At 42.2% G+C, this 20,562-nt stretch overlaps 1 protein-coding gene across 8 annotated transcripts in view; it reads left to right on the forward strand.

Moving 5' to 3' along the window:
* The window catches only part of LOC128696147 (protein lin-10), a 921,476-nt gene that overhangs the window by 388,612 nt on the left and 512,302 nt on the right, over positions 1–20,562 (forward strand). For 5 of the 8 annotated variants that reach the window (XM_053787271.2, XM_053787270.2, XM_053787272.2 and 2 more), the window contains exons 2-3: positions 6,495–7,198; positions 12,140–12,219. In XM_053787271.2, coding sequence (XP_053643246.2) covers positions 7,084–7,198; positions 12,140–12,219 — 195 coding nt within the window. In that variant the 5' untranslated portion in view covers positions 6,495–7,083. Of the gene's footprint in view, positions 1–6,494; positions 7,199–7,957; positions 8,006–12,139; positions 12,220–20,562 lie in introns of those variants that run through there. The other 3 variants (XM_053787273.2, XM_053787277.2, XM_070094820.1) reach the window with 2 other exon arrangements.

Consider the following 20,562-nt stretch of genomic DNA (forward strand, 5'->3'; position numbering starts at 1 on the left):
TACTGTATCTTACTGAGTACTTGTTACCTGCTGTATTGTATTACATCTTACTGAGTACTTGTTACCTGCTGTATTGTACTGTATCTTACTGAGTACTTGTTACCTGCTGTATTGTACTGTATCTTACTGAGTACTTGTTACCTGCTGTATTGTACTGTATCTTACTGAGTACTTGTTACCTGCTGTATTGTACTCTCAAGATTTTTGTTCTGAGGGTTGAGCTTGGTTCTGGCTAGCGTCGTCTCAGCTCTGTATAAATATCCAAAACACTTTTTGTTCTGATGGATGCTTGAAGGTGTTTGTTATTGTTTGTTGCTCTGAGGTGTTTGTTCTTGTTTGTTGCTCTGAGGTGTTTGTTCTTGTTTGTTGCTCTGAGGTGTTTGTTGTTGTTTCTTGCTCTGAGATGTTTGTTCTTGTTTGTTGCTCTGAGGTGTTTGTTGTTTGTTGCTCTGAGGTGTTTGTTATTATTAGTCACTCTGAGGTGTTTGTTATTGTTAGTCACTCTGAGGTGTTTGTTATTGTCAGTCACTCTGAGGTGTTTGTTATTGTCAGTCACTCTGAGGTGTTTGTTATTGTTAGTCACTCAGGTGTTTGTTATTGTTAGTCACTCTGAGGTGTTTGTTATTGTCAGTCACTCTGAGGTGTTTGTTATTGTCAGTCACTCTGAGGTGTTTGTTATTATTAGTCACTCTGAGGTGTTTGTTATTGTTAGTTACTCTGAGGTGTTTGTTATTGTCAGTCACTCTGAGGTGTTTGTTATTGTTAGTCACTCTGAGGTGTTTGTTATTGTTAGTCACTCTGAGGTGTTTGTTATTGTTAGTCACTCTGAGGTGTTTGTTATTGTTAGTCACTCTGAGGTGTTTGTTATTGTTAGTCACTCTGAGGTGTTTGTTATTGTTAGTCACTCTGAGGTGTTTGTTATTGTTAGTCACTCTGAGGTGTTTGTTATTGTTAGTCACTCAGGTGTTTGTTATTGTTAGTCACTCTGAGGTGTTTGTTATTGTTAGTCACTCTGAGGTGTTTGTTATTGTTAGTCACTCTGAGGTGTTTGTTATTGTTAGTCACTCAGGTGTTTGTTATTGTTAGTCACTCTGAGGTGTTTGTTATTGTAGTCACTCTGAGTGTTTGTTTCAGGTGTTTGTTATTGTTAGTCACTCTGATTGTCACTCAGGTGTTTGTTATTGTTAGTCACTCTGAGGTGTTTGTTATTGTTAGTCACTCTGAGGTGTTTGTTATTGTTAGTCACTCTGAGGTGTTTGTTATTGTTAGTCACTCAGGTGTTTGTTATTGTTAGTCACTCTGAGGTGTTTGTTATTGTTAGTCACTCTGAGGTGTTTGTTATTGTTAGTCACTCTGAGGTGTTTGTTATTGTTAGTCACTCTGAGGTGTTTGTTATTGTTAGTCACTCTGAGGTGTTTGTTATTGTTAGTCACTCTGAGGTGTTTGTTATTGTTAGTCACTCTGAGGTGTTTGTTATTGTCAGTCACTCTGAGGTGTTTGTTATTGTTAGTCACTCTGAGGTGTTTGTTATTGTTAGTCACTCTGAGGTGTTTGTTATTGTTAGTCACTCTGAGGTGTTTGTTATTGTTAGTCACTCTGAGGTGTTTGTTATTGTTAGTCACTCTGAGGTGTTTGTTATTGTTAGTCACTCTGAGGTGTTTGTTATTGTTAGTCACTCTGAGGTGTTTGTTATTGTTAGTCACTCTGAGGTGTTTGTTATTGTTAGTCACTCTGAGGTGTTTGTTATTGTTAGTCACTCTGAGGTGTTTGTTATTGTTAGTCACTCAGGTGTTTGTTATTGTTAGTCACTCTGAGGTGTTTGTTATTGTCAGTCACTCTGAGGTGTTTGTTATTGTTAGTCACTCAGGTGTTTGTTATTGTTAGTCACTCTGAGGTGTTTGTTATTGTTAGTCACTCTGAGGTGTTTGTTATTGTTAGTCACTCAGGTGTTTGTTATTGTTAGTCACTCTGAGGTGTTTGTTATTGTTAGTCACTCTGAGGTGTTTGTTATTGTTAGTCACTCTGAGGTGTTTGTTATTGTCAGTCACTCTGAGGTGTTTGTTATTGTTAGTCACTCTGAGGTGTTTGTTATTGTTAGTCACTCTGAGGTGTTTGTTATTGTCAGTCACTCTGAGGTGTTTGTTATTGTTAGTCACTCTGAGGTGTTTGTTATTGTTAGTCACTCTGAGGTGTTTGTTATTGTCAGTCACTCTCAGGTGTTTGTTGTTGTCAGTCACTCAGGTGTTTCTTATTGTTAGTCACTCAGGTGTTAGTTTTGTCAGTTACTCTGAGGTGTTTGTTATTGTTAGTCACTCTGAGGTGTTTGTTATTGTCAGCCACTCTGAGGTGTTTGTTATTGTCAGTCACTCTGAGGTGTTTGTTATTGTTAGTCACTCTGAGGTGTTTGTTATTGTCAGTCACTCTGAGGTGTTTGTTATTGTCAGTCACTCTGAGGTGTTTGTTATTGTCAGTCACTCTGAGGTGTTATTGTTTGTTTCTCTGAGGTGTTTGTTTTTGTTAGTTACTCTGAGGTGTTTGTTATTGTCAGTCACTCTGAGGTGTTTGTTATTGTTAGTCACTCTGAGGTGTTTGTTATTGTCAGCCACTCTGAGGTGTTTGTTTTTGTTAGTTACTCTGAGGTGTTTGTTATTGTCAGTCACTCTGAGGTGTTTGTTATTGTTAGTCACTCAGGTGTTTGTTATTGTTAGTCACTCTGAGGTGTTTGTTATTGTTAGTCACTCTGAGGTGTTTGTTATTGTCAGCCACTCTGAGGTGTTTGTTTTTGTTAGTTACTCTGAGGTGTTTGTTATTGTCAGTCACTCTGAGGTGTTTGTTATTGTTAGTCACTCAGGTGTTTGTTATTGTTAGTCACTCTGAGGTGTTTGTTATTGTCAGTCACTCTGAGGTGTTTGTTATTGTTAGTCACTCAGGTGTTTGTTATTGTCAGTCACTCTGAGGTGTTTGTTATTGTTAGTCACTCTGAGGTGTTTGTTATTGTTAGTTACTCTGAGGTGTTTGTTATTGTTAGTCACTCTGAGGTGTTTGTTATTGTCAGCCACTCTGAGGTGTTTGTTTTTGTTAGTCACTCTGAGGTGTTTGTTATTGTTAGTTACTCTGAGGTGTTTGTTATTGTTAGTCACTCTGAGGTGTTTGTTATTGTTAGTCACTCTGAGGTGTTTGTTATTGTTAGTCACTCTGAGGTGTTTGTTATTGTCAGTCACTCTGAGGTGTTTGTTATTGTCAGTCACTCTGAGGTGTTTGTTATTGTTAGTCACTCTGAGGTGTTTGTTATTGTTAGTCACTCTGAGGTGTTTGTTATTGTTAGTCTGAGGTGTTTGTTATTGTTAGTCACTCTGAGGTGTTTGTTATTGTCAGTCACTCTGAGGTGTTTGTTATTGTTAGTCTGAGGTGTTTGTTATTGTTAGTCACTCTGAGGTGTTTGTTATTGTTAGTCACTCTGAGGTGTTTGTTATTGTTAGTCACTCTGAGGTGTTTGTTATTGTTAGTCACTCTGAGGTGTTTGTTATTGTCAGTCACTCTGAGGTGTTTGTTATTGTCAGTCACTCTGAGGTGTTTGTTATTGTTAGTCACTCTGAGGTGTTTGTTATTGTTAGTCACTCTGAGGTGTTTGTTATTGTTAGTCTGAGGTGTTTGTTATTGTCAGTCACTCTGAGGTGTTTGTTATTGTCAGTCACTCTGAGGTGTTTGTTATTGTTAGTCACTCTGAGGTGTTTGTTATTGTCAGTCACTCAGGTGTTTGTTATTGTTAGTCACTCTGAGGTGTTTGTTATTGTTAGTCACTCTGAGGTGTTTGTTATTGTTAGTCACTCTGAGGTGTTTGTTATTGTTAGTCACTCTGAGGTGTTTGTTATTGTTAGTCACTCTGAGGTGTTTGTTATTGTCAGTCACTCTGAGGTGTTTGTTATTGTTAGTCACTCAGGTGTTTGTTATTGTTAGTCACTCTGAGGTGTTTGTTATTGTTAGTCACTCTGAGGTGTTTGTTATTGTCAGTCACTCTGAGGTGTTTGTTATTGTTAGTCACTCTGAGGTGTTTGTTATTGTTAGTCACTCAGGTGTTTGTTATTGTTTGTTTCTCTGAGGTGTTTGTTTTTGTTAGTTACTCTGAGGTGTTTGTTATTGTCAGTCACTCTCAGGTGTTTGTTATTGTCAGTCACTCTCAGGTGTTTGTTATTGTCAGTCACTCTCAGGTGTTTGTTATTGTCAGTCACTCAGGTGTTTGTTATTGTCAGTCACTCTCAGGTGTTTGTTATTGTCAGTCACTCTCAGGTGTTTGTTATTGTCAGTCACTCAGGTGTTTGTTATTGTTAGTCACTCTCAGGTGTTTGTTATTGTTAGTCACTCTCAGGTGTTTGTTATTGTCAGTCACTCTCAGGTGTTTGTTGTTGTCAGTCACTCAGGTGTTTGTTATTGTCAGTCACTCAGGTGTTTGTTATTGTCAGTCACTCAGGTGTTTGTTATTGTCAGTCACTCAGGTGTTTGTTATTGTCACTCAGGTGTTTGTTTACCGTACGCTACATGTTACTCACTGCTAAGTCTATCATATCAGGGGCAATTTACCTTGGTTGTGTGGTTTGAAGCCTATCTGCCGTACTTCGGTCAGTAACGATGCATCTCACCCTTACGCACTACAATAAGGACTAAACTCTCAATGTATGTCAGGTTAGAGATAGACCTCACTGAATATATATATATATTATATATATATATATATATATATATATATATATATATATATATATATATATATATGTGTGTGTGTATAATAAGGTTAGGTAAGTTTTCTAAGATTCTTTTGGTGCAAAATTAAAATTTTTTACATTAACATTTATGAAAAAATATATCTTTAAACGTATAAGAGAAAATTTCAGAAAGGACTTAATTTTAAATGAGTTCTTGCTAATTGACCAGTTTTACATATTCGGCACGACATATATATATCAAAGTTCCTTTGTGCTTCATGCGATTGTATCTGCTGAGACCTCCTCCTCTTTCTTGCAAGCTCCTGATGATGTGTTGATTGCGACACGAAAGGCCTAGAGCTATCATTCAACTCCCCCTGTGGTTGTTTTGCATCTTGGAACTGTATCCGCTGATACAGAGGCATTTCCTTTTTTTTATTTCATTTTTTAAATTATAATGATGTCCATCACATTAAGGAATGTTTACTACACACTGGATATTAGGGAATGTTTACTACACACTGGATATTAGGGAATGTTTACTACACACTGGATATTAGGGAATGTTTACTACACACTGGATATTAGGAAATGTTTACTACACACTGGATATTAGGGAATGTTTACTACACACTGGATATTAGGGAATGTTTACTACACACTGGATATTAGGAAATGTTTACTGCACACTGGATATTAGGGAATGTTTACTGCACACTGGATATTAGGAAATGTTTACTGCACACTGGATATTAGGAAATGTTTACTGCACACTGGATATTAGGAAATGTTTACTGCACACTGGATATTAGGAAATGTTTACTGCACACTGGATATTAGGAAATGTTTACTGCACACTGGATATTAGGGAATGTTTACTACATACTGGATATTAAATAAGACAGGAAGGTTATTATTAAATAACTTAATTTCTCTGAGATAATAATGTGATGACTCGTTGCTTGGTATGTTATGTTAGTTACTGTTTGTCGAAGGTACTTTTCGATTGTGTGTGTGTGTGTGTGTGTGTGTGTGTGTGTGTTTGTGTACTCACCCAATTCTGGCTGCAGGGGTGGTTGATTCATAGCTCCTGGCCCCGCCTCCTCACTGGTCGCTACTAGGTCCACTCTTTCCCTGCTCCATGAGCTTTATCAAACCCCTTCTTAAAGCTGTGTATGGTACCTGCCTCCACTACCTCACTTGCCAGACTGTTCCACTTCCTGACAACTTTGTGACTGAAGAAATACTTCCTAACATCCCTGTGACTCATCTGAGTCTTCAACTTCCAATTATGACCCCTTGTTTCTGTGTCCCATCTCTGGAACGTCTTGTCTCTGTCCACCTTGTCGATTCCTGGCAGTATTTTATATGTCGTTATCATGTCCCCCCTTCCCCTGGTCTCCCTCACTCTGTCTCTCTGTCTCCTGTCCTCCAGTGTCGTCAGGTTGAGCTTAGTTATGTATGTGTACTGCCGAATATTTCTTGATCAATGGTCTAAATTAGTACAGGTGTTCAGTTTTAATTAGTACAGGTGTTCAGTTTTAATTAGTACAGGTGTTCAGTTTTAATTAGTACAGGTGTTCAGTTTTAATTAGTACAGGTGTTCAGTTTTAATTAGTACAGGTGTTCAGTTTTAATTAGTACATTTTTAGGGGGCAAGTATTTTTTCCTTTGTCACGTGTTCTTTTTCGTGCAGGTGTTTTTTCATAAATAACGCAGGTGTTTTATTCTAATTTGTGTATGTTTTTAAATTTACCATTGTATATCATCTGATGCTAAAAAAATATTTTTCAGGTGTTTTGTAATAGCCGATTTAGGTTTAAACACGTGTGCGTTCAAAATTTGGAGAGGTTCATCGGTGAAGTGAACCATTGTTGTGATGACAAGTGTGATGACCGGATTTAAAAATGGTGAAGTTATAGTGAGAGTGACGCAATAAACAGTGAGGAACAGTGAAACTTGACAGTGACACTTGGAACAGTAAATCTTGAAGCAGTGACACTTGGAACAGTGACACTATAAACAGTGCCACTTGCTAATAGTGACACTATAAACATTGCCACTTCAAATATTGACACTTGGAACAGTGACACTTGCTAACAGTGACACTATAAACAGTGCCACTTGCTAATAGTGACACTATAAACAGTGCCACTTCAAATATTGACACTTGGAACAGTGACAGAACAGTGAGGGGTTAAGCAGTGACGTCGAAATTTGGGGTTTGGTGAAAATTGAAAGTATGGCACTTTGCGGTGAAACGATGGTACAGTGAAGGTACAGTGACTGAGGGAGGGGGAGGGGGAGCGATTGATGGTGAGAGGTGTGGTGATAGCCCTGGTGATGGTGTGGTAAAGGTGCTTGCAGGGATGGTGAGGTAGTGATGAACGGGGGGTTAGTCCAGCGTCTGGCACAACTCAACCTCATCCGTGACCCAGCTACTGTAGGCACTAAGACCCTTGTTATTACCAGACCCCGCCAGCACCCAGTACACCCAGGTAAGACCAGTGTACAGTACACCCAGCTACTGTAGGCACTAAGACCCTTGTTATTACCAGACCCCGCCAGCACCCAGTACACCCAGGTAAGACCAGTGTACAGTACACCCAGCTACTGTAGGCACTAAGACCCTTGTTATTACCAGACCCCGCCAGCACCCAGTACACCCAGGTAAGACCAGTGTACAGTACACCCAGCTACTGTAGGCACTAAGACCCTTGTTATTACCAGACCTCGCCAGCACCCAGTACACCCAGGTAAGACCAGTGTACAGTACACCCAGCTTCCGTAGGCACTAAGACCCTTGTTATTACCAGACCCCGCCAGCACCCAGTACACCCAGGTAAGACCAATTTACACTACACCCAGTACACTCAGGTAAGACCAGTGTACACTACACCCAGTACACCCAGGTAAGACCGGTGTACAGTACACCCAGGTAAGACCAGTGTACAGTACACCCAGGTAAGACCAGTGTACAATACACCCAGCTACCGTAGGCGCTAAGACCCTTATTACCAGACCCCGCCAGCACCCAGTACACCCAGGTAAGACCTGTGTACAGTACACCCAGCTACCGTAGGCACTAAGACCCTTGTTATTACCAGACCCCGCCAGCACCCAGTACACCCAGGTAAGACCAGTGTACAGTACACCCAGCTACCGTAGGCACTAAGACCCTTATTATTACCAGACCCCGCCAGCACCCAGTACACCCAGGTAAGACCAGTGTACAGTACACCCAGCTACCGTAGGCACTGAGACCCTTGTTATTACCAGACCCCGCCAGCACCCAGTACACCCAGGTAAGACCAGTGTACAGTACACCCAGTACACCCAGGTAAGATCAGTGTACACTACACCCAGGTGAGACCAGTGTACACTACAGCCAGGTAAGACCAATGTACACTACACCCAGTACACCCAGGTAAGACCAGTGTACACTACACCCAGTACACCCAGGTAAGACCAGTGTACGCTACACCCAGTACACTCAGGTAAGACCAGTGTACACTACACCCAGGTAAGACCAGTGTACACTACACCCAGTACACCCAGGTAAGGCCAGTGTACACTACACCCAGTACGCCCAGGTAAGACCAGTGTACACTACACCGAAGTAAGACCAGTGTGCATTACACCCAGTGCACACAAGTGAGACCAGTGTACACCACACCAAGTACACTCAGGTAAGATCAGTGTACACTACACCCACTGCACCCAGGTAAGTGATGTTGACACAGTGGGTGTAGTGGTGTTGACACAGTTGATGTGGTGGTGTTGAAACAGTGGGTGTGGCGGTGTTGACACAGTGGGTGTAGTGGTGTTGACATAGTGGGTGTAGTGTTGACACAGTGGGCGTAGTGGTTTTGACACAGCGGGTGTAGTGGTTTTAACACAGTGGGTGTAGTGTTGACACTGTGGGTGTAGTTTTTGCACAGTGGGTGTGGTGCTGTTGACACAGTGGGTGCAGTGGTGACTCATTGGGTGTGGTGTTGACACAGTGGGTGTAGTGTTGACACAGTTTGTGTAGTGGTGTTGACACAATGGAAGTAGTGGTGTTGACACAGTGGGTGTAGTGTTGACACAGTGGGTGTGGTGTTGACTCAGTGGGTGTAGTGTTGGCATAGTGGGTGGGTTGGTATTGACACAATGGGTGTGGTGTTGACACAGTGGGTGGGGTGGTGTTGGCACAGTGGGTGCAGTGGTGTTGACACAGTGGGTGTAGTGGTGTTGACACAGTGGGTGTAGTGTTGACAGTAGATGTAGTGGTGTTGACACAGTGGGTGTAGTGTTGTTGACAAAGCGGGTGTAGTGGTGTTGACACAGTGGGTGTAGTGTTGTTGACAAAGTGGGTGTAGTGGTGTTGACACAGTGGGTGTAGTGTTGACACAGTGGGTGTGGTGTTGACTCAGTGGGTGTAGTGTTGGCATAGTGGGTGGGTTGGTATTGACACAATGGGTGTGGTGTTGACACAGTGGGTGGGGTGGTGTTGGCACAGTGGGTGCAGTGGTGTTGACACAGTGGGTGTAGTGGTGTTGACACAGTGGGTGTAGTGTTGACAGTAGATGTAGTGGTGTTGACACAGTGGGTGTAGTGTTGTTGACAAAGCGGGTGTAGTGGTGTTGACACAGTGGGTGTAGTGTTGTTGACAAAGTGGGTGTAGTGGTGTTGACACAGTGGGTGTAGTGTTGACAGTGGGTATAGTGGTGTTGACACAGTGGGTGTAGTGGTGTTGGCAAAGCGGGTGTAGTGTTGACACAGTGGGTGTAGTGGTGTTGACACAGAGGGTGTAGTGGTGTTGACACAGAGGGTGTAGTGGTATTGACACAGAGGGTGTAGTGGTGTTGACAAAGCGGGTGTAGTGGTGTTGACACAGTGGATGTAGTGTTGACACAGTGGGTGTAGTGTTGACACAGTGGGTGTAGTGTTGACACAGTGGGTGTAGTGTTGACACAGTGGGTGTGGTGTTGACACAGTGGGTGTAGTGTTGACACAGTGGGTGTAGTGTTGACACAGTGGGTGTGGTGTTGACACAGTGGGTGTAGTGTTGACACAGTGGGTGTAGTGTTGACACAGTGGGTGTGGTGTTGACACAGTGGGTGTATTGTTGACACAGTGGGTGTAGTGTTGACACAGTGGGTGTAGTGTTGACACAGTGGGTGTGGTGTTGACACAGTGGGTGTATTGTTGACACAGTGGGTGTAGTGTTGACACAGTGGGTGTAGTGTTGACACAGTGGGTGTGGTGGCCACACCCATCATTATACTGATGGTTTCGTTAACATTCAGCCAGACACCACCTGTTGCCCACCTCCTATCCCTTCCCCTACCCTCCCCTTCCCCCTCCCTCCCCTTCCCCTACCCACCCCTTCCCCTACCCACCCATCCCACCTGCATCCTCCCCTCTCCCTCCCCTGCCCCCTGGCTTTTTCCCGTCAGTTGCCTCCTAGTTCCCTTTCACCTCCCATGGTGCCTAACTTGCCACCTCTCCTGAATGTAGCATGGTAGTATCATGGTAGTCTCTCAGTGGTTGATGGCAACATGGTACTGTTATAATAGTCTCCCAGTGGTTGATGGCAGTATGGTACTGTCATGATATTCTCCCAGTGGTTGATGGTAGTCTCCAGTGGATGGTAGAATAGCAGTTTCACGGTAGTCTCCCAGTGGTTAATGGTAGCATGGTAGTCTCCCAGTGGTTGATGGTACCATGGTAGTCTCCCAGTGGTTGATGGTAGCATGGTAGTCTCCCAGTGGTTGATGGTAGCATGGTAGTCTCCCAGTGGTTGATGGTAGCATGGTAGTCTTCCAGTGGTTGATGGTAGCATGGTAGTCTCCCAGTGGTTGATGGTAGCATGGTAGTCTCCCAGTGGTTGATGGTAGCATGGTAGTCTCCCAGTGGTTGATCGTAAAATGGTAGTGTCATGGTAGTCTTCCAGCGATTGATGGCACCATGGTAGTCTCCCAGTGGTTGATGGTATCATGGTAGCCTCCCAGTGATTGATGGTAGTATGATGATAGTCTCCCAGTGGTTGATGGTAGCATGGTAGTGTCATGGTTGTCTCCCAGTGGTTGATTTTAGCATGGTAGTGTCATGGTGGTCTCCCAGTGGTTGATGGTAGCATGGTAATCCTCAAGTGATTGATGGTACAATAGTTGTATCATGGTAATATCCCAATGGTTGATAGTATCATGGTAGTCTTCCAATGGTTTATATCATGGTAGTTTCCCAGTGGTTGATTTTAGCATGGTAGTATTATTGTAGTCTCCCAGTGGCTGATTTTAGCATGGTAGTATCATGGTAGTCTCCCAGTGGTTGATGGTAGCATGGTAGTCTCCCAGTGGTTGATGGTAATATAATGGTAGTCTCCCAGTGGTTGATGGTAATATAATGGTAGTCTCCCAGTGGTTTATGGTAGTATCATGGTTGTCTCCCAGTGGTTGATGGTAATATCATGGTAGTCTCCCAGTGGTCGATGGTAGTATCATGGTAGTCTCCCAGTGGTTGATGGTAGTATCGTGGTAGTCTCCCAGTGGTTGATGGTAGTATTATGGTAGTCCCCCAGTGGTTAATGGTAGTATCATGGTAGTCTTCCAGTGGTTGATGGTAGTATTATGGTAGTATGGTAGTCCCCCAGTGGTTAATGGTAGTATCATGGTAGTCTCCTAGTGGTTGATGGTAGTCTCCCAGTGGTTAATGGTAGTATCATGGTAGTCTCCCAGTGGTTGATGGTAGTATTATGGTAGTATGGTAGTCTCCCAGTGGTTAATGGTAGTATCATGGTAGTCTCCCAGTGGTTGATGGTAGTATTATGGTAGTATGGTAGTCCCCCAGTGGTTAATGGTAGTATCATGGTAGTCTCCTAGTGGTTGATGGTAGTCTCCCAGTGGTTAATGGTAGTATCATGGTAGTCTCCCAGTGGTTGATGGTAGTATTATGGTAGTATGGTAGTCTCCCAGTGGTTAATGGTAGTATCATGGTAGTCTCCCAGTGGTTGATGGTAGTATTATGGTAGTATGGTAGTCTCCCAGTGGTTAATGGTAGTATCATGGTGTGTGGATCATCATTCAGGTACAACCTGAGAATCTGTCAATATCTCTCCTGCTTAATTTCCAGCTCCGTTACCTGCTAAAAGTAATTAATTTTCATGCCGTTAATGTCTGTCCTGCAAGTGATAGTGGGAAGAACCTACACTGTTGCAGTGTCCTCGTACACTCACTGTACACTCACTGTACACTCTATTTTCTCTTAATTACAGTTTACATTTTTTCACAGTTATGCTGACATTGATGTCCATTTTTCAGGTCGATTTTATTTTGTGTTTCTGTGTAAAATGTTTTAATGTCCCGTAGACCGATGTTTATGTTTAGGTGTTCAGATGTTCAAGTGTTCACATGTTCAAGTGTCCAGATGTTCAAGTGTTAAATTTTCCTTGACAGATGATGGCGACACGGACCAAGAGACGGACCGCCTGCTGGGCCAGCAGAGGTCAGATGACACGGGCTTCTACGACGAGAAGGTATGTACCCGCCCTCTCTTGACGTACCCGCACTCTCTTGACACGTACCCGCACTCTCTTGACACGTACCCGCACTCTCTTGACACGTCCCCGCACTCTCTTGACACGTACCCGCACTCTCTTGGCGTCCCCGCACTCTCTTGACACGTACCCGCACTCTCTTGACACGTACCCGCACTCTCTTGGCGTCCCCGCACTCTCTTGACACGTACCCGCACTCTCTTGGCGTCCCCGCACTCTCTTGACACGTACCCGCACTCTCTTGACACGTACCCGCACTCTCTTGGCGTCCCCGCACTCTCTTGACACGTACCCGCACTCTCTTGACACGTACCCGCACTCTCTTCACACGTCCCCGCACTCTCTTGATACCTACCCGCTGCCGTGGCTCTCTGGAATTCCTCTTTCTATAACATACATTGTGACGTATTTATATAATGTGTATGATGTACAATAATGTACATTATACAAAGGAAGGTTTGTCAGGTGGTCTACCTACCTGGAGGATGTCCCAGGGGTCAGCGCCCCTCCCCCCGGCCCAGTCCTTCACCAGACCACAGAGAAACAAACTCTACTGTGGTAACATTGGTCTGTTCTGTGATTGGCTTTATTTTGAGACCAGTTACATTGTACGTGTCCACAGAACCCAACAGAATGTTTATCAATAATCATGGTGTTCAGTGTGTGTGAAGGCTTACTCAGCTCTGTAACAACTTCAGACAGTATTACCAAGGCTGGCTCCTCCTCAGGAAAATTAATGAATAGAAAAAGAACAAAAACTGACAAACATAAACACTTTATTATTTAGAAAATATAAAATATAAAACACTTAAATATGAAATATTGATCCTACTTTAAAGAAAATGAAAAATATAAATGATAACTGAATTCAACGCTAATATAAATGTATATAAAACGTGGGTGTCAGGTGTTGGTGACACTGCGTGTTGTTGAAATCGTAGCCGTTGCTGATGATGGGGGGGTGTCGCTTTCAATAATCCTTCCAGATGACAGGAAAGCAGGTTTTCTCCACTGCAATGATGAGGGGTTATATCCTGCTACTTGCATACACAAACAGGTAAGTGGATCAAAATTTGGGACATCTCACAACGTTAGTCCGTCTCCTTCAACTCTACTCGTTGATTGGCAGGTGACCCTCTCTGTCATCCAAGCTGGAAAGATAGACAGGCTACCCACTGCTAAACAAATCACTCTCCATGATAAGTACAATACCTAGAAGATGTGGTGATTATTACAACAGTCAACTTAGAGCAAGACTGAAAGGACTAAGTTTATTATTGGTCAAAAGTGAAGCTTTCAAGCAATAAATCCACTAGAATACAAGGCAGGCATGTACTTACAGTAGTGCTGGGAGCTGTGAGTCTAGTGATTACTGTTTGGACCGGAGCCCCACACGTCACCTTTGGGGGGGAAGAAGGAGGGGAAGGGATAGCGGGAGCTAGACTTACCCCACCTTAACAAGTAGCCGGCAATGAAACTATTGTTACTATATACTCCATCGCTACTCCTATCTATTGAACTTTTTCCTCACACTCCCCCATACCAAGACTTATAGTCAAGGAGTATAAGAAGAATAGGCGAGGAAAAAGTTCTAACATGTGGAAGTCGCGTAAGGCAACAAATCTTCTACTGACTGTCACGACTTAACCAGTCAGAGAAATAATTGGATGAACCATTGATATACACAATATGGAACTTAAAAGCCTGGAGTGCCGATGTCCACCTCAAGAGGCGACTGTTGGTTCCCTTAAAAGTTTCTAGGTATATCAAAGGTTTGTGGTCCGTTTCTAAAATGAATTCTTTTCCCAGCAAATAAAATTTAAGTTTGGAGATACCCCACACAAGGGCTAAACATTCCTTTTCTATTGTGGAGTATCTCGTTTCTGCGGGAAGGAGTTTCCGGCTTAGGAAGCATACAGGGAAGGGAGTACTATCATGGTATTGTAGTAACACTGCACCTAAGCCAATATTGGAGGCATCAGTTCTTAAGCAAAATATTTTATTAATATCTGGAATCTTAAGTATAGGGTCTTTCAAAAAGATACTTTTGATCTCATTAAACTTTTCCCGAGCTACGTCGGAAAGTTCAAGAGGTTCCTTCACAGACTTTTTAAGGAAGTTGGATAAGATGCCTGTAAGATCAGTAAGGTTCGGGATAAACCGCACATAAAAATTTACAGAACCAAGAAAGCTACGCATGAGCTTCTTGGTTTTGGGGAATTTAAATTCTAATAAAGCTTTGATCTTACTGGGGAGAGGCTGCAGAGATTTATTAGAAAGTATCAGTCCAAGACATCTAATCTTGTTATACCCAAGGAAGCATTTCTTCGGCTTGGCAGTGAGGCCATGAGAGCGTAACCTACGCAAAACTGATGTTAATGTTTGGATATGTTCGCCCCACGTGGATGTCATTACGTAAATGTTATCAAAATAAACTGAAACATTTGGCATATTACCCAAGACCTTTCTCTGGTGGCCTGGTGGTTAACGCTCTCGCTTCACACGGCGAGGGCCTGGGTTCGATTCCCAGCCAAAGTAGAAACATTGGGCGTATTTCTTTCCTCCTGTTGTCTATGTTCTCCATCAGTAAAATGGGTACCTGGGTGTTAGTCGACTGGTGTGGGTCGCATCCTGGGACACTGACCTAATTTGCCCGACATGCTCAGGATAACAGGTGGCTTTCTATGTAGTATGTCATTGTTGTCAGCTAGGACTGTGTACCATGTACATGTACTTGTAGTAAATAAAGATATTATATTATATTATATTATATCAGTCTCACGTAGGTAGCACAGACAGTTACCAAACCGAAGGGCATAGTTCTATATTGCATCAGTCCTTGGTGTGTAGGAAAAGCGGTGTACTGCTTAGAAGAAGGATCTAACATTACTTGATGATATGCCTGCGCAATATCAATCTCTGAAAAGAAGGAAGAGTCATAAAATTTGTGTAGATCGCTATCTATTAAGGGCATAGGCTCAGCAGCCCACCGAGTTATAGCATTAAGGCCTCTGAAGTCAATAGCAAGTCTATATGAATTATCCTCCTTCTTAACCATGACTACTGGTGAGCAATATGCAGATACTGAAGGTTCAATGATCTTTAGTTTTAATAATTTGTCTACCTCTCGGTCAAATGCATCCCTAAGGTGAACTGGAACTGGGTATAATTTTCATTTGATAGGATTGTCCGTCACTAAGTCAATCTTATGGACTACCGTGGAGGTAACACCTGGAATATCAGTAAAGACGTCTGAAAAGTTACTCACACATTGAAGTAGTTCATGTCTCTTACGGTCATCCAAAGATTCATTAATATTAATGGTGGTTGCGTCCGAGTGGTCAAGAGTCACCAAGTCATGTAGTTCTTCATCATAGTCTAAGAGGTGTCAATTACGCACACCTTACATTCTTCAGTTGTCGTATCAAGTTTGTGTGGAAAAACTAAGTCAAAGTTATTAAGGCAGTTAACCGAATTTCTTCGGTAATATTTCTTAAGGATGTTGATATGATAAAGCTTAGGTTTTCCCTTGACTTCTATGAGGTAGTCAACTTTCCCACAAATTTTTAATACTTTATATGGACCTTCCCATGCTACAAATAATTTATTTGACTTGATAGGCAAAAGTACAAGAACTTCATCCCCTACTTTAAAACTTCTCCTCTGACTTTTTGAATCAAAATAGGTTTTGTACTGGTCCATTGACAAGCTTAGGTTTTTCGAAACTATGTCGTAGGTCTCCTCAAGTTTGGATCTAAGGTCAAGGAGAAACTGGTAAGAAGACTGAACCTCAGCACTCACCTCCTCATTCGTCCATAAGTCATGAAGGATGGACAATGGACCTCTGGCCTGTCTATCATAGAGAAGTTCAAAAGGTGAAAACCCCAGAGTCACCGGGAACTTCCCTCATGGCAAACAAAGCACAGGGTAAGTAACGATGCCACTCCTTAGGTTTAAGGGAGCAAAGTTTCCTTAAAATTGACTTTAGAATCAAATGCTGGCGCTCTATCCTCCCGTTACAGCTGGGATGATAGGGTGTGGTGAAGAGAGGCTTCACTCCCAGAAGTTGGTATAGATGTTGCATTAAGTCAGATGTGAATTGTCCCACGGTCAGACAAAATTTCTCTAGGGATGCCCACTCTGGAGAAGATGGACAAAAGGGCTTCAGCCACCTCTGTAGTAGTTATGGTTTTTAAGGGAACGGCTTCAGGGAAGCTCGAAGCATAATCAACTAATGTTAATATATATCTATGTCCCTCAGATGAAAGTGGAGATAAAGGACCAACGATGTCAATAGCTACTCTTTCAAACGGTACCGTAAAGATTGGCATTTTGACCATAGGTACTCGCCTGCTACCTCGGGAGGATGACAGTTGGCAAACTTTACACGATCTACAGTAGGTAGTGACACCTAAGGACATTTTTGGCCAAAAATAGGTTTCCCTAATTTTGTTTAAGGTTTTACGATACGAGAAATGTCCGGCCACTGGCAGGTCATGAGCCATTTTAAGAACAGTCTCTCTGCATTGACTTGGAACAACTAAGATGGAATAGTCTATCTCATCTGAATTTAATTTGAATACTGACTTGTACAAGATACCTTTTATATATTCAAATTTATATGAAAAGTTTTTCCTTTGGATAATTTGATTTTGTTTAGCAGCATTATGGCAATTCTGAAGAGAAGGGCAATTACGTTGTAAATTGACAAAGGAGTCCTTCGATATATCTAAAGGCTTAAAGTCAGGGAAAATCAAAGGATGGATAGTAGGAGAAGCCTGGGCTTTGGTCTGAGCCCTAGTCAAGACATTTATGGTATCGGAGGTGATATCTTCACTTTCATCTAACAAGTGAACCGGTGATCCTACTACCTCGCTTTCGAGAGTAGCATCACTGGTTTTTAATCCCTCATGAATCTCGCGAGACATTGTCTCATCTGAACTTTCGAGGGTCTTCTCTGATTCTACAGGAAGAAGATCTGAAAAGCTTATGTCCACCTTTGGTGATGAAAGGTCAATCTCAGAAGGAAGAATGGCACCTTTTACATTACCTATTAGTACGGAGCAAGAAGTGATGGGAGCTAGTACGGCTTTAGACCAACCTGTGAACCATTTAGACCTAATGTAACAACGGATGGTAGGAAAAGTGTCCGTACGGCCCAAGTAGTCTGAAAGTATAGCAGAGGAATGAGTTTTTTTAAGGTTAGGGAACAGCTTATCAGAAATGACTATACATGTGCATCCACTGTCTCGTAAAATGGTAGATACATTAAGTCCATTAACTGTTCCTGAACAGAAGGGTGCTTGGTCATTACAGTCTTTAAAACATCTTCCAACTTTTTGGACCTTCTTAGAAGGACAATCTGGACGTTTATGTCCCTTAACACCACACAAATGACAAACAGGAATAAAAGAAGTCATTTTACTTTTCACTAGAGGCTTTGATTTCTTAAGGTCTGATGAACCCTTGCCCTTAGGGTTCGATCCCTTTAGGTCTTTATAGGAATTGTGAGCCTCAGCAACTTCCTCAGCTTTAATCAGGTTACGTTCTCTAATGAATGTTCGTATCTGGTGAGGAAGAGCTGTCAGGAACTGGTCAGCAACCATGAAGTCTCTAAGAGATTCATAACTGTGATCAATTCCTGAGCTCTCTATCCAAAAGTCGAACAAACGAAAGAGTGTTACCTGTAACTGCTGAAAGTTCTGGCCAGGCTGTAAGGTGGCATACCTGAAATCTTTCCTGTAAGAATTAGTGGTTTTTTGATATGCTTTAAGGATTGCCTTCTTCAGTAGGTTATAATTACATATAATATCCTGTGACAAAATTGCATATTCAAAGCGGTACCAGAAAATAACATTCCTAACCTGGTAGCCCAGGTGTCAGCAGGCCATTCACAGAGGGTAGCGATATTTTCAAACCTGATAATGTATGAAGTTATGTCTTCCCCCTCTGTGAAGGGAGGTAAATTAGGTGTTGGAATATGTGCACTAGCTGCATGATGTTCAATTACTCCTTCCTCTAATTGTTGTTGTGTAAGAGTTAACTTTTTATTCTCTAATTCAAGGCGAGCTTTTTCGAGCTCGCGATCCTTTTCTCTCTCTATTAACTCGAGTTCTCTAGCTTTTTCCTCACGTTCTCTAGCTTTTTCCTCAACTTCTCTATCCTTTGCTCTTTCCTCAAGTTCTCTTATTTTAGCCTGTTCCTCACGTATTTTAGCCTGTTCCTCACGTTCTCTAGCTCTTTCTTCACGATCAAGTCTATCACGCTTCTTTTTGTCTTCTCTTTCTCTTTCTGTCTTTGATTTCTCTCAATTCTCTCTCTCTCCTTTTTCTCTTCTCTTTCGATTCTCTCTCTCCTTTTCTTCTCTTTCCCTGTCTGTCTCTCTTCTCTCTCAATTCTCTCTCTTTCAAGTCTTTCCTGGATCTTAGCACTAATGAAAGATTCTAAATTTTTCCCTGTTATTCCTAACTTACTTCCAGCGTTCATCCAAAACTGGTATTCCTCCATACTTGCAAGAATAACTTAAACTATCAGGGGAAATGAAACGGGTATTAAAGAAAACGGAGGGTTCAATTCCTGCTCCGCTCAAACTGTAAATAAACCAGAGGGCTCGATCCCTACTTCAATTAAACAATATGTATTAATTAAAACGAAGGGTTCTATGCCGGCTCCGAGCAAACAGTAAGTAGAATGGGGTCACTTGACCATCCAATCTTCTCACCAACAAATCAAGAGTGTCCTATGACAGTTCCCTTGATATAATAAAGAGCTCAATGAAACAAGTTGTCACTGGAAAATCTCGGGTCCCTAGAGTCTAATCCTCCAAAGTGTTTCAAGCTCACACAAAAATAGATGGCAGAATTAACTAGTATTCCTGCCTTGACTTACAATAAATTGAGACTATAACAATCACCAAATCTTTTAAATACCTGTACTGTAGTCCTACCATAGAGAATGATTACTCATGGCTGGTGGTAACCGTCTGTGGTATGCGGCGTTGAAGTTCCAATGGTAGATTCGAGATGGAGTTGAATCTTGATTCAGTCGAGTTGATCCTGGCAAGGTCGCCACTTGTGAAGGCTTACTCAGCTCTGTAACAACTTCAGACAGTATTACCAAAGCTGGCTCCTCCTCAGGAAAATTAATGAATAGAAAAAGAACAAAAACTGACAAACATAAACACTTTATTATTTAGAAAATATAAAATATAAAACACTTAAATATGAAATATTGATCCTACATTAAAGAAAATGAAAAATGAAAAATATAAATGATAACTGAATTCAACGCTAATATAAATGTATATAAAACGTGGGTGTCTGGTGTTGGTGACACTGCGTGTTGTTGAAATCGTAGCCATTGCTGATGATGGAGGGGGGGGTGTCGCAGGTGTTGATGACAACCCACCGGCTCGTTCTTCACAGATTTTCTAGCTTTCAATAATCCTTCCAGATGACAAGAAAGCAGGTTTTCTCCACTGCAATGATGAGGGGTTATATCCTGCTGCTTGCATACACAAACAGGTAAGTGGATCAAAATTTGGGACATCTCAGAACGTTAGTCCGTCTCCTTCAATTCTACTCGTTGATTGGCAGGTGACCCTCTCTGTCATCCAAGCTGGAAAGATAGACAGGTTACCCACTGCTTAAGAAATCACTCTCCATGATAAGTACAATACCTAGAAGATGTGATTATTACAACAGTCAACTTAGAGTAAGACTGAAAGGACTAAGTTTATTATTGGTCAAAAGTGAAACTTTCAACCAATAAATCCACTAGAATACAAGGCAGGCATGTACTTACAGTAGTGCTGGGAGCTGTGAGTCTAGTGATTACTGTTTGGACCGGAGCCCCACACGTCACCTTTCGGGGGGGAGGGAAGGAGGGGAAGGGACTTCTTCTTCAACTTCTTCTTCAACAACACTCTTCCTTTCCTTGATGTTCTGCTCTGCAAAGCTGACCACGAACTTCGTTTTAAAGTCTATCGAAAACCCACCAACCAAAACGATCTTCTCCACTTCTACTCTCACCACGACACCAAAACCAAACGTGGTGTAATTATAGGCTTCTTCCTGCGTGCACTCAGAATCTGCAGCAATGAGTTCCCTGAGGAAGAATGCACTATAATTGAACAAGTATTTTCTAAACTCCACTATCCTCGTCACTTCATCAGAGACTGCAGACGGCGGGCATTAAACATCTTCAACACACCCAGAGAAGACACTGCCGAGAAGAGATACATAGTCCTCCCCACCAACTCCATTGCCAAACATGTTTCCAACATCTTTTCCAATACATCATTCCAAGTATCTACCTCCACAA

Source organism: Cherax quadricarinatus, chromosome 48 (genome assembly GCF_038502225.1).
Source record: "Cherax quadricarinatus isolate ZL_2023a chromosome 48, ASM3850222v1, whole genome shotgun sequence".
NCBI lineage: Eukaryota > Metazoa > Arthropoda > Malacostraca > Decapoda > Parastacidae > Cherax > Cherax quadricarinatus.